The sequence below is a fragment of the Mustela putorius genome, unplaced genomic scaffold (assembly GCF_011764305.1).
Source record: "Mustela putorius furo isolate JIRA1106 unplaced genomic scaffold, ASM1176430v1.1 tig00003987_pilon_pilon_pilon, whole genome shotgun sequence".
Lineage (NCBI taxonomy): Eukaryota > Metazoa > Chordata > Mammalia > Carnivora > Mustelidae > Mustela > Mustela putorius.
In genome coordinates, this window is record NW_025422126.1 from 400,605 (window position 1) to 414,161 (window position 13,557).

Here is a 13,557-nt window from a genome sequence, read left to right on the forward strand (position 1 = left end):
AATACATATTCTTATACATATTCAGGAGAAGATACAAGTGGTTGCTGAGAAAAGTCTTATTTGGATGGTAGATTCAGGTAAGTTATCACATTTCCCCTAATCAGTTTTTCTTAAGACAGTGGGTTATCAAAAGGTATTTGAATAACAGGTAGAAGAAAGTGGTGTGGATATTACTGTAGATTTCTAAAAAAGAAATCGAAGGTGGGTTTGAGTAGAGCGTATATTTAAATAAATTGGGACATAGATGATATTAGCTCTGCAATATCTGGGAGATGTAGAGATAAGGATAGGGTGACTATAGGAACAACCGATAGATACAGAAAGGATTAGGTTGAGGTCAATTTTGAGAACATTTATTTAGATTCCTGGGAAAGATGGGAAAATATCTGTTTAGCCCCTTCCCAAATCTGGTTGGTCCTCACTCCATAAATAATGGGATCGAGCATAGGTGGGATGACCACATAGAGGTTGGCCAGGAGGATGTGTACATAGTGTGGGATGCATCTCCCACCAAACCTGTAGGCAAAGACAGAGAAGAGGGCAGGGATGCAGAAGAGCAGGATGACACAGACATGAGAGCCACAAGTGCTCAGGGCCTTGGACCAGGCATTGCGAGAAGGGAGGTGGAAGACGGCTTGGAGGATATGAATGTAGGAAACAGTGATAAGAATGATGTCCAGGCCTGTGAAAAGTAGAGCAGCTGCCAACCCATACCAGACATTGATGGAGATATCGGAACAGGACAGATGGGCAATGCCCATGTGCTCGCCCAAGTGTGTGCAATGACGTTGATCCGGCAGTAGTACAGGCGCTTGAGAAGAAAGATGGACAGAAACATAATGATGAAGCCGCGGGTCAGGGCGGCAGCCACAATCTTCCCAATGACCAAGCTCGTGAGGACTGTGGTGTATCTCAGCGGGAAGCAGATGGCCACAAATCGGTCGAAGGCCATGGCCATCAGGACAGCAGAGTCAGCCACAAAGAGAAAGTGGATGAAGAACATCTGGGTGAGACAGCCATCGAAGGAAATGTGGCTATAACCTAGCCAGAAGTTGGCCAGTGCTTTGGGCATTGTGGAAGTGGAGAGCAAGATATCAGCACTGGCCAGCATGGCCAAGAATACGTACATGGGCTCATGCAGACCTGGCTGGGAGAGGATGACACAAATTAAAATGCCGTTGCCTGCCAGGGCAACTTCATAGATGGTGCAGAAGGGGATGGAGAGCCAGATGTGCAGGTGCTCCAGCCCAGGGATGCCAGTGAGGAGGCAGCCTGCCACGCGAGTGTCAGAGTCATTCCCGGCAGCTCTGTTGCTGGCAGATGAAAGGACCATGATTTTCTTCTCCTATACCAAAGGGGAAACATGTGGCTTCAGACTTCATACACACCAGCAGAATGCATGGAGAGGCTTGCAAACAGCCACAAGGTCTGCACACATTTAGAGGTCCTACAACCACTCTGGGCTCTGCGAAGGCGTATTCTCTCTAGACAATGGCCCACAGGCTCTCTGCACAAAGGGCACAGCTATAGACCCTGCCCACAGAAAGGTCTGTGTTCTTATTCCAAGGCTTTCAGTATCATTCTAGGACTTTCACAGGGCTCAAAAACATTGCCAGACCCAGTACAGTGCCACAGGTTCTGAAAAGAACAGGAACAGCTAGAACACCAAAAACAATCTCGGTAATCGCTATAGGTATGTGAACTGTAATGAGCTCTGCAAAAGTCCCAGGCTCTGTACAGAAGGGCTACAGCCCCACACCAAGGAGCAATTGTCTCTGCTTGGTAGACCATGTGGGAGAATGGGATTGGGGGCAGTGGGCACTGAAGACACTGCATCTCTTTTCCCCCCATCACAGATGCTCTGACAAGTATGGAGGCAGTGAAGTCTGCTGTGGCATTTAGAAAGAGCACTGGACATTATGTGGGGAAAAAAAAGAAAAGACCTGGATCTGCAGGTCCCATAATTACTTTCATGTGTGTGTGTTCTTAAACTATTTTTAAAACTAGCTGTGTAAACACACACGTACACATAGTCCTGTGCATGTGCCTATGGATATATGTACATATGTGTGTAAGTATGTATGCATCTCTGAAAGAATAATTTCCCCGTCTATTCTCTGAATCCTCTTTTTTTCCTACCTCCTCTGGGACTTTGTTCCATCAATTATTTCTCTCTTCTATATCTTCAATTTCTCCTAATTTTTCTTGGATCGTCTTTCTTAGATATTTTGCATTTATAAATATTCATGTCTTTAGAACCTTGAAAACAAATGAACAAAACAACAACAGCTCTCATATAAACATCTTACTCAGGGAGCCTGGGTGGCTCAGTGGGTTAAGCCTCTGCCTTCAGCTCAGGTCATGATCTCAGAGTCCTGGGATCGAGTCCCACATCAGGCTCTCTGCTCAGCAGAGGCTCTCTGCCTGCCTCTCTGCCTACTTGTGATCTCTCTCTGACAAATAAATAAATAAAATCTTTTAAAAAATATCTTATTCTACTACCTGTTCCACTACTTACTATCTTTCTTCTTTCCTTCAAAGTCAGTCCTTCCATATACACCTCTTTAGGTTTTGATTTCTTTATCTTCCACTGGTTCTTCTCTTGTCTCCTGGCCTTGCTTTCCAGTCCTCATCAAGGCTTAGGCTGTCCCAGCAGGACTGTGGGTATTTCCTCTGGGCTGTCTGCAACCTCTCCTTACTCGCCCACTTGCCCTGACTGATCTGGCCCACAGCCTGGGCTTCATTCAGTGTACTTGTGCTAATACCTCCCAAATCTGTATTTGTCATCTACCTGGTTTACCAGGCTTCAGATCCACTTACTTGAACAACTGCCCCCACTCCCACCACCTAGTCTGCACTTCTTCCAGGCTCTACAACAGCCTCCATATGTAAATTATGTTTCCTAAAGATAATTTTGAGCACAGTACTGACTTGATTACAAATCATAATCTCTCTCTGCCTGAAAGATTCACCCAAATATGTTTCCTGCTTCTCCTGCTGAAACTGGATCAGATACTTGTCTCTGAACCTGTTCTTCTTTCTCTGTAGTCTTTCATATATTCTGCTTCTTCTACCTCCGTCCTCACTTTTATTTACCCAGTTTATATTTCTCATTCAGGAAGACTTTCCTCATCCCCTGAGGGGGGGGCTGTGCCCCCCCCTCAAGGCATCTGCATTCCCTTGCAAGCACCTATCTCCCTCTAGAACTTACCACACTGAAATCTTTTCAGCCCCAATATATTGCAAGCTCCTTAAGGGTCAGGGCTGCTGTCCTATTCACCGGTGTCTCAGACAGAGTTGACATGTGGTGAGCATTAAGAAAGATGAGAGAATAGGTAAGGCTCCACTCACACGGCCACATAAGTTCACACTGTTAGGGGCACACACTCATGTCATAAAAACCATGAGTTTGCACAGACCCTCTGTTCTCACACTCTCTTCTAGTCTACAGCCCATGCCAATTGTTGCCTCTGTTCTCCCTCCAACATCACTCACCATGTGCTCCCACGGACTCCATGCACTCCACTATGAGCTCCCACTTTCCTGGGTCCCATTTGTCTGAGTCAGCATTCTTCTCTGACTTCAGTTCTCCTTCTCCATAATCAGCCTCCAAGGCAGCCTTAGTTTACAGCAGCTCCCTATTGCTAATCCATGGGGCTGTGTTTTCAGTCCAGTTGAGGCAGCCTTGATGTTGCTGCACCCCCAAACTAGGGAGTATCCCTAGGAGCTCCACTCACAATTTTCTCTCTGGAAGCCCCCGTTTTCAGATCTCCCACGCCTTCTATGCCCAATTCTCTTGCCCTCTAGTTCTTGCTTTTCTCAGCTTTGGGGAAATTACCAGAAAAAGTGTTCCTTCTATTTCCAATTCCCACCTGTTTTTGAGTCCTTTACCTGACTGTTCCATCCAGGAACTTTATCATTTATAAATGCCCCCCCATTGCAGTAAAATAACATTTTCCCCATTTTTTCTCAATGTCAGAGGATCGTGCTTGTGTGCCATTTATGATTCTACTATCTTTCTTACAAGCCAAGAATCAACTGCTGATCAATCCTCACCTGTATTAAAGAGACCCTTTATAAAAAGTGACCCTTCAAACGGCTCTTCCCCCCTGCAGAACAAAATTCCCTCAGGTGACCTAGTCCACTCTTCCCCTTCATCGTTCACATCTCCTTGAATGTTGCTAAGAGCTGTCTACTTATCTTGTATCCATTACCCATTCATTCCCCCATATTAATAACCTCCTCTCCAACTTGAAAATATATGACCCAGACTTACTTCCCTGAGGCCACCTTCTCAGAGTCACAGTTTTTCGATTCAATGTTTCTTACACAGCTCAGCCTTCCTTAATATATAGAATTGAATCTAGGGCCTTGCTTCATATGGTCTTTGTTTCTTCTTTTCCTTTGGGGATACGGATTCTCCTCCCTTTGTATGTCCTTTCCCTGCTTAGTTTCAAATCCCTCCCCTGACACTTGGGCCAATATACTTCTGTTCAACACAGGATCTAAGGCAGACAAGGAGATGCTCTGGCATAGAGCCAGAGAAAAGAAATCAGTTGATAGAGACTCTGAGAACCAAAGGAGTGTGATGCAGTGATGGTCAGCACCAACTCAGAGGCTCTTACTTGGTGTGAGAGTTTCCATTGAACTTGTTTTTGCATCTCCTTCCCAATACTAGCTCTTTTCCATGCCTTCAATCCCACTCTCTCTCCTCTCTTTCTCTCATCCTTTTGTCCTTCCTAGAGCATTTTCCTCTTGGGCTTCTTTCATTCACCATCTGTCTAGTGTCTGTCTTCAAACCTCTGCACCTTTCTTACCTTAATGTTCTCTCTTCACCCCTTCATTGCTAAAATCTGTTGTATTCAAACGTCGTCCTGAAGGAAAGGATATGTAGGGACTATTGTTCCTATCTTGCTCATTTAAAAACTGGAAAAGTCAAGAGTGAACTCTTCTTTAGTAAATATTTAAGGTCTACGGGTAAGGGAAACATGTCCTCTTACAGTGAGCAGCTACGAATAATTAAGACAGTGGGTGTAAAGACCTATGGGAATCCAGAGGCTAGAAGTATAATTCTGCTTGGTAAAGTTAGGGTGGCTTCAGGGAGTGTCCAGTTGCATTTGGGACTGAAAGTATGTGGTGTGCACAGATTTGTGTGTGCATGTGTGTTTATGATTTTATTGTGACAAGTGAGACAATGAATGTGAAAGAACTTTGTAAGTTTCTTGATTTAAGTGCCTATTCTTGCATTAGCATCACACTTTCTTGATCACTGTTTCATTATAAGTTTTAACTCAGGAATTATGAGTCCTCCTATTTCACACTGCTTTTTTTTCAGAATTGATTTGACTATTCTGGATCCCTGAGACTCCATATGGATTTTAGAAACAATTTGTTAATTTCTATGAAGAAGTCAGCTGTGATTCTGATAGAGATTGATTTGAATCTGCAGATCAATTTAGGAAGTATTGCCATCTTCACAATGTTGAGTTTTCCAACCCATGAACATGTGATATTTTCCCCCATTCATTATGCAGAGCACGTCTCCTTTAATTTTTCAACAATATTTTCTATTTTTCAGAGTATACAATTTATACATCTTAAATTTATTTTTTTTTTAAGATTTTATTTTTTTGACAGACAGAGATCACAAGTAGGCAAAGAGGCAGGCAGAGAAGGGTGGGGGAGCAGGCTCCTCACTGAGCAGAAAGCCCGATGCAGGGCTCAATCCCAGGACCCTGGGATCATGACCCCAGCCAAAGGCAGAGGCTTTAACCCACTGAGCCACCCAGGCACCCCTTAAATTTATTCTTAAATATTTTATTCTTTGTGATGTTCTTATGAATTGAATCATTTTACTAATTTGTTACAAGATTGTTCATTACAAATGAAAAGAAATATAAGCAATTTTTGTATATTGACCCTAAATATTGTGTAATTAACTATACATGCTGAACTCATGTATAGTTCTAATAGTTTCTTATTTTTATTTTTAGTGGATTCCTTGGGATTTTTTATATAAAGATCATGTCAACTATAAATTGAGATAGTTTAACTTATTCTCTTCCAATCTAGATGCCTTTTATTCCTTATTCTTACCAATTTCCTTGGCTAGAACCTCCAGTACACTGTTGAATAAAAGTGACAAGAGCAGACATCCTATCTTCTTGATCTTAGGGAGAAATCATCCAGTCATTCACCATCAAGTACGATGTTAGCTGTGAACTTCACACAGATGCAACTTATTGAGTTGAGGGAACTTCTATCCTAGTTTGTTGAGTGTCATCTGCATTTCTAAAGAAGAGGTTTTGTCAGATATAGAATTCTTAATTGAGATTTTTTTTTCTTTCAGTCCTTTGAATGTTACTACATTGCTTTGTCACCTCCATGATTTCTGATGACTTATCAGCTGTCAGTCCTATTAACAAGTCCTTGTACATAATGAGTTGCTTCCCTCCATGTTTTTTTTTTTTTAAGATTTTATTTATTTATTTGATAGAGAGAGATCACAAGTAGACAGAGAGGTAGGCAGAGAGAGAGAGGGAAGCAGTCTCCCTGCTGAGCAGAGAACCCGATGAGGGACTTGATCCCAGGACCCTGAGATCATGACCTGAGCCGAAGGTAGTGGCTTAGCCCACTGAGCCACCCAGGTGAACCTTCCCTCCATGTTTTCAATACTCTGTCTTTGGCTTTCAGCAATTTCATTATGAACTATCCCATTGTGGATTTCTTTGTATTTGTCCTACCAAAAAATAATTGAGCTTCTTGAATGCATAGATTCATTTAAAAATTACATTTAGGAAGCTTATTGCCATTTTTCTTTATTATCACCATCACTGTTTATTTATTTATTTACCTATGAGAGAGAGAGAGAGCACAAGCAGGAGGGAGGAACAGAGGGAGAGGGAGAAACTGATTCCCCACCAAGTGGGACTCAATCCCAGGACCTGAGATCATGACCTAAGCCAAGGGCAGACATTTAGCCAACTGAGCCAGGCAGACACTCCATTATTTCTTTAACTATTCTTTCTGCACTGTTCTCTCTTTCCTTTCTTTCTCAGACTCACATTATGTATCATATGTTGGTACATTTGGTAGTGTCTCATGTCTCTTAGGTTCTATTCATTTTTTATTACTTTTTAAAATTTTAGTCCCTCAGATTAGTTGACCTCAATTGACCTGTCTTTTCATTTGGTGAGTCTTTATTTTGCTAGTTCAAATCTGCCTTTGAGCCCCTTTCAGTTTGCTTATTACAATTTTCAACTCCAGTATTTATATTTGTTTTCTTTTTCTTTTCTTTTTTTTTTTTTTTTTTTTTTTTTTTTTTTTAAAGATTTTATTTATTTATTTGACAGAGAGAAATCACAAGTAGATGGAGAGGCAGGCAGGCAGAGAGAGAGAGAGGGAAGCAGGCTTCCTGCTGAGCAGAGAGCCCGATGCGGGACTCGATCCCAGGACCCTGAGATCATGACCCGAGCTGAAGGCAGCGGCTTAACCCACTGAGCCACCCAGGCGCCCTCTTTTCTTTTTTATAATTCTAATCTTATAGACATGGTTGGTTTTAGCCCTTTGAACATATTTAAAATAGATGATATCAAGTCTTTGTATAATAATTCAAACATCTGGGCTTTTCAAGAACAGTTTTTATTGATTATTCTTTTTCTAGTCTGTGAACTATATGAAATATGCAAAGACATTGGGCAGTGGTTAAACTGTGGTAACTCTGGAAATTGGATTTTCCCTTATTCCTAGGGTATGTTTGTGTTGCTAATTGTTCTAGCTGCTATTTCTTTAATCACTTTCTTGAACTAATTCTCTAAAGTTTATATTCTTTGTCTCATGTGATTACTGAAGTCTCTACTCAGTTATCCTAGAGGTCAGCTAATGATTAAACAGAGACTTTTGTAAATACCAAGAACAATAAACCACCCAGTCTTTACTGAGGGGCTTTGTGTGCATTTTAGAGCACATAGTCACTACTCAGCCATGCAGTTTACAACCCTGCCTTAGCCTTCATTTCCAGCTTTTGCAGAGCCTGAGGTTAGCAAGAGGTGAAAACTTAGAGCATTCTTAGGTCTTTCCTGAGCATGGTCACTGCCCTCACATATCTCTGAGCTTCTTAATTTACAAGGATATGTCAGTCTTTTCCAAAGCTTCTACAGATGTCTCATTTCTACAGCTTTAACATTTCAGTTCTTTTGGTTAATTTACTGTCTACTGTAATGGTCTATGTTGCCTCAAGCAGCAACAAAACTAAAACACTTGCCAGCTTTGTTTTCAATAAATGTCTCTTTCTTTGAGAAACCTTTTAATACTGGACAAACTTTGTTCAGCTGTGTAAGTCAGGTCTTCCAAGGAACTACCAGACAAGTCAGATAATGAAAATTCTTTGGGAATGAGGATTGGAATGAGCCCAGTTTCCATTTTGCTTCCTCCAGTGGCTGCCAAACTTCTCTGGGAATGTAAGCTTTTATTTTTAAGGCTCTACATATCTGGAAAGAGGAGAATAATTTTCAAACAACTTAAAACTCCACAAAGCTCTTTGTTCTTGACTCTGTTGAGCCATTTTTCTTGAATAAATGCTCTGCAAGTGGCTTCAAGAATTTGATTAACTCCCAGAATTATGAATAAGTTGATCCTAATTATTTATCTAATTTTTTTCATAACTTTTACAGAGGGCAAACTATTGCAGGTCTTTACTCATCCATTTTTCCATGTCATCTCCTTAATTTGGTTGTCTTAATATTAAAATGAGATTGAAATTTCAGGACATATTGATAAGCCCTGGTCATAGGTCTTAACAGATTTTCTCATTATTAAAATAATGGTAAATGGTGTTCAAATAGCACTAACCCAGTATTCAGCTCTCTGTTTTAAGGTGGGATTCTTCAATTCTCCATGAACATCTAAGCCCCAAGCAGGTGTTCTTTCAGTGACGAAGAAAAGACAAAATAAAAACAGAAACAAATAGAAGCAAATAACAATCAAATAAACAGATGTAGTCTTAAATTTATGACAACTGGATAAGAACTTATTTCTTATTAGAACTCAAAAAGTACAAATAATAAAATTAATGCTTAACCAATTGATTATACCTACATAGAAAATGTCTGTATAGACAGATATAAAATAAGTAAAATGATAAGTATCAGCCTGCAAGCAGTTTTTTAATAATAGGAAAATAACTATGAGGCAATCCTATAAATAAATAAGAAAAAAGGACAAAAATTGCAATAGAAAATGGGTCAAATAAAATAAGTAGGCAAAGAAAAGACAAAGACAACTGTATGTTTAATATATGTATTTGAGAATATATTTGCCCTGAATTCTGTCAGTTGGCTTTTTAAACTTCCATTTAACATTCCTTCTTTTTGTTTCTTTTTAAAGATTTTATTTATTTATTGGACAGACAGAGATCACAAGTAGGCAGAGAGGCAGGCAGAGAGAGATGAGGAAGCAGGCTCCCTGCTGAGCAGAGAGCCGGATGGATGTGGGGCTCAATCCCAGGACCCTGATATCATGACCTGAGTCGAAGGCAGAGGCTTTAACTCACTGAGCCACCCAGGTGCCCCAACATTCCTTCTTTTTGAAAAAATTTGGAACACTATAACTACATCTGAATGAAATTTAACTTTCTTCAGTTGGATGTATTCTTAAAGATCTATCAGGAAAGAGTAAGTCAGAAATCATGATTTCCTTCTTTTTTTTTTCCCCAAAAAAGTTCAAAGCGAAGGTTTTTTAATCTGTTTTTTTAAATTTTTATTTTTTTTTTTACATTTCTTTTCATTGTTCCAGAGTTCATCGTTTATGCACCACACCCAGTGCTCCATGCAGTACGTGCCCTCCATAGTCCACAGTCTCTCATGGTTTGTCTCCTCCTCCAATTTCCCCCAAATCCCTTCTCCTCTCCATCCCCCCATGTCCTCTATGTTATTTCGTATGCTCCACAAATAAGCAAAATCATAGGATAATTGACTCTCTCTGCTTGACTTATTTCACTCGCATTCTTCCAGTATGACTAATATGTTGATGTGATAGCCATTGATGGTGGTGTCTTTGGTGACTCCTTGATTCTAACTTGTGACCCCTAGATTGTAGGATATAGAGGTTTATTCTGCAGCCTTCTGTTTCTCTGCCAACTAACAGTCATATGATTTTATATGTACACTGTATGAGAGCCCTCTTTCCTCTAGAGTCAAACACTATTTAGTCAATAATATTTGTTATTGAGTACTTACTGGTGATAACCAACAGATAAAGTCATTGCTCTCATGGAAATTATATTCCAGTGGAAACATGTAGATAATAATAAGTGAATAAATAAGTGAATCCATAATTATGGCAGGTTGAGATAAGAGAAATGAAGAAAAATAAAGTAAGGTAGGATCAATCAGGAGTGATGTCATATCAGATACTTGGATTAGACGATGAAAGCAAACATTCAGAGTTTTGGTTAAAGCTCATCCCTAGAAGAGGTATAATTAAGAGCAAGAACCTAGAGACATGAGCTTAATTGGTGTGTCTGAAGAATAGGTAGTGGTATATTATAACTGGAGGATTGGTGGGGATAAGTGATTGGTTGGGGAAGAGGCCGCATCATTCAGGGGCTTCAGTAAGTCATGCAATACAGATTTTATATTTTATTCTTAGTGAGCTAGAAAAACACAGCAAGAGTCTTTAAAAACTATTTAAATTTTGACATAATTATAAATTCATAGACGTTCACAAAGAAGCATACTAGGAAATCTCATGCAACTTTATTCCAGCCTCTCAATGTTGATGTCTTAAGTATCTATCACAAAATATCAAACCCAAGAAATTGACAAGGACCCATAGAGCTCATTCCAATTCCACCATTTATACATGCACTCATTTGTGTCTGTATGTATATTTCTATGCAATTTTATTACATGTATTGCCTTGCTAAACTACCAACAAAATCATGATATTCAAATGGAACATTGCCACAAGATTCCCACATTTTACTTCTGTATAGCCATGACTATCCCTTCCCTCTTTCTAACCCTTGACAGCCACTATTCTAGTCTCTATATCTATCATTATATTTTACCAATGCTTCATGAATGGAATTATGCAGTATGCACTCTTTTGAGAATGGCTTTTCACTCTGCACGGTTTCTTTGCGGTTCATGCAAGTTGTTGAGTGTGCCAACAGTTCGTTACTGTTTATTGCTAGGTAGTATTTCATGATACTACAGTTTGTATAACCATTCATTTTTGAAGGATATTTGTGTAGTTTTCAGTTTGAGACTACTATGAATAAAGCTTTATGAACATCCAACTATAAGTTCATGCACGAAAACAAAATCTCTGTTTCTCTGAGATAAATGCCCAAAATCTACTGCAAAATGTGCAATAGCTGGGTTATATGGAAAGTCTATTTTTAGTTTTGAAAAGAACTGTTAAATGATTTTCCATAGTGGTTGTCAAAAATATTTTGAAGTGAGAAACTACATGTTATGGCTTACATGTTTAGAAATATTATTGGCTTTTCTATGGTAAGTAAACTGAAGATAGACCATGTAAGAAGCTATTTTGATTTTCCAGATGAGAAATTATAGCCACATAGACTAGGGATGGAGAATTAGAGGTTTTGAAAATAAATTTTGAATACACTTTGATAGTAGAGCTAATAGGATTTAATGATGATCACACAAGTGATATAAGAGAAAGAATCAAGAATGATTCAAAGGTTATTGGTCTCAGCAACTGGAATGATGGAGTTGCTATTTACAGTGATAAAGATGGCTTAAGGAGGAGGAAGAGTCTGATTTTGGACATGTTTTGCTTGAAATGCCTATCAGCATTAGGTAGATGTGCTGAGAAAGCAGTTGAATCTAGGAATCTGGAATATAAATTTAGGAGTCATGAGTGAATAAATGGTGCTTAAAATACACACACACACACACACACACACACACACACTTTGTGGAGTAAAACTAGAGCAAGGAGAGCTGAAGAAGGAGCACTGGAGTAATAAAAGATTCAGAAAAAGGAAAGACAGAGGACATAGGGAGAAAAAAATAATCAGCTAATGAGGTAGAAGAAGGGACAGGAGAAAATATAAAAATCAAGATATGAAAGAAAAAATTGGAGTATGTGGAAGTGTTCATAGTTTTCAAATGCTGCTTATGTGTTGAGTAGATAGACAGCTGAGAATTACTCATAAAACTGGACGTTATAGAGGTCCCTGGGTACCAGAGAGGGTAGTTTTAGTGGGTGGTAGAGACTGGAGAGTGTTCATGAAGGAGTGGGAGGAAAGAAATGGAAACTATAACGAGGGGAGCATTTTTTCTGTCTTAGGACTATGTAAGAGAAGAGAAATGCTTGTGATTTTTTAAAAAAACATTATCTTGTATCCCTTTACTGTAATAAGCTCCTATATTAGCAGTTTCTGGTACAGAAAACTTACAAAGACTGTACAGAGATTTCCTATAATTAATAATAAGATATCACTAATATCTTATCTAGAATGGTACATTTTATAACCAATATACCAATATTGACACATTATTATTAATGAAGGTAAAGTGATATCAACAAAGGTTCATTTCAGATATAATTTATATCAGAAAGACTTACTTCTGTTTACAGTATATTTGCAGTAGAAATACCAGTATATAACTAAGATTATTTGTACAGAAAAAATGATGATATAATTATAGGTCATACATACATACATGTATATTCTTTTTTTTAAATTTTATTTTATGTCTCTTCAGTGTTCTAAAACTCATTGTTTATACACCACACTCAGTGCTCCATGCAATATGTGCCCTCCCTAATACCACTACCAGGTTCACCCAATATATTCTCTCTTATATACAAGAATCAATTATAATAGTTAAACATCTTTTGAACATTTACTGTATGTTTTGTAGGTTCAGGAAACAACCTTGTTAGAAAGAGCTATAACTCAACACTACTTCTTTTGATATAGCATCCTAGAATGGTATATATCTGTTTCATTTTCAACAAATCATTTTATAATTACATTTATTTGTTCTAAAGAATCTATCTTGATGTCTTTATAAAGAGGACAGCTGATAGTAAAGATAGTTTCATTTCTGTGAGTCATTGTTCCTTAGGGTTTTGTTTACTTGGTTTTATGATGTATTTATTCTATATTCTCAAATTGTCTATGTTAAGAACTGTGAGGAGTCTGAAATTTTCCTCTCCTTGCAACCTAATCAAGTTATCTTGCCACAGTTTCATGGTGGCTGGTAGAAGACACAAATTCTTCTGTCAGAGACAAAGGACAATCTAGTACAAGCAGCCATAACAGTTTTCTCTAGTTTTAACTGATGTACTTTTTCTGTCCCAGAGTCCTATCCTGGAAATTTCATTATATTTAGTTTCATATCTCCTTAGGCTCTTCTTAGATGGAACAGTTTAGTTTTAGAATATTTCAGTGTGTTACTATTTTACTTTGATTTTTTTTGAAATGGAGTTTTTGTGTATACTATGTGTTTTTATTTTGGAATGTTTGACTTACTTTTTTATATTGTTGAAATGGATGGTGTTAGTGTTACCCTGTGC

General features: G+C 38.7%; 1 protein-coding gene across 1 annotated transcript; it reads right to left on the reverse strand.

The window, feature by feature from the left end:
- Positions 1 to 353: 353 nt before the first annotated feature.
- Positions 354 to 2,787, reverse strand: LOC101692821 (olfactory receptor 52B6). The gene is given in 3 exon segments (XM_045071356.1): positions 354 to 769; positions 772 to 1,345; positions 2,620 to 2,787. Coding segments are annotated over 3 exon segments (1,158 nt in total).
- Positions 2,788 to 13,557: the final 10,770 nt, after the last annotated feature.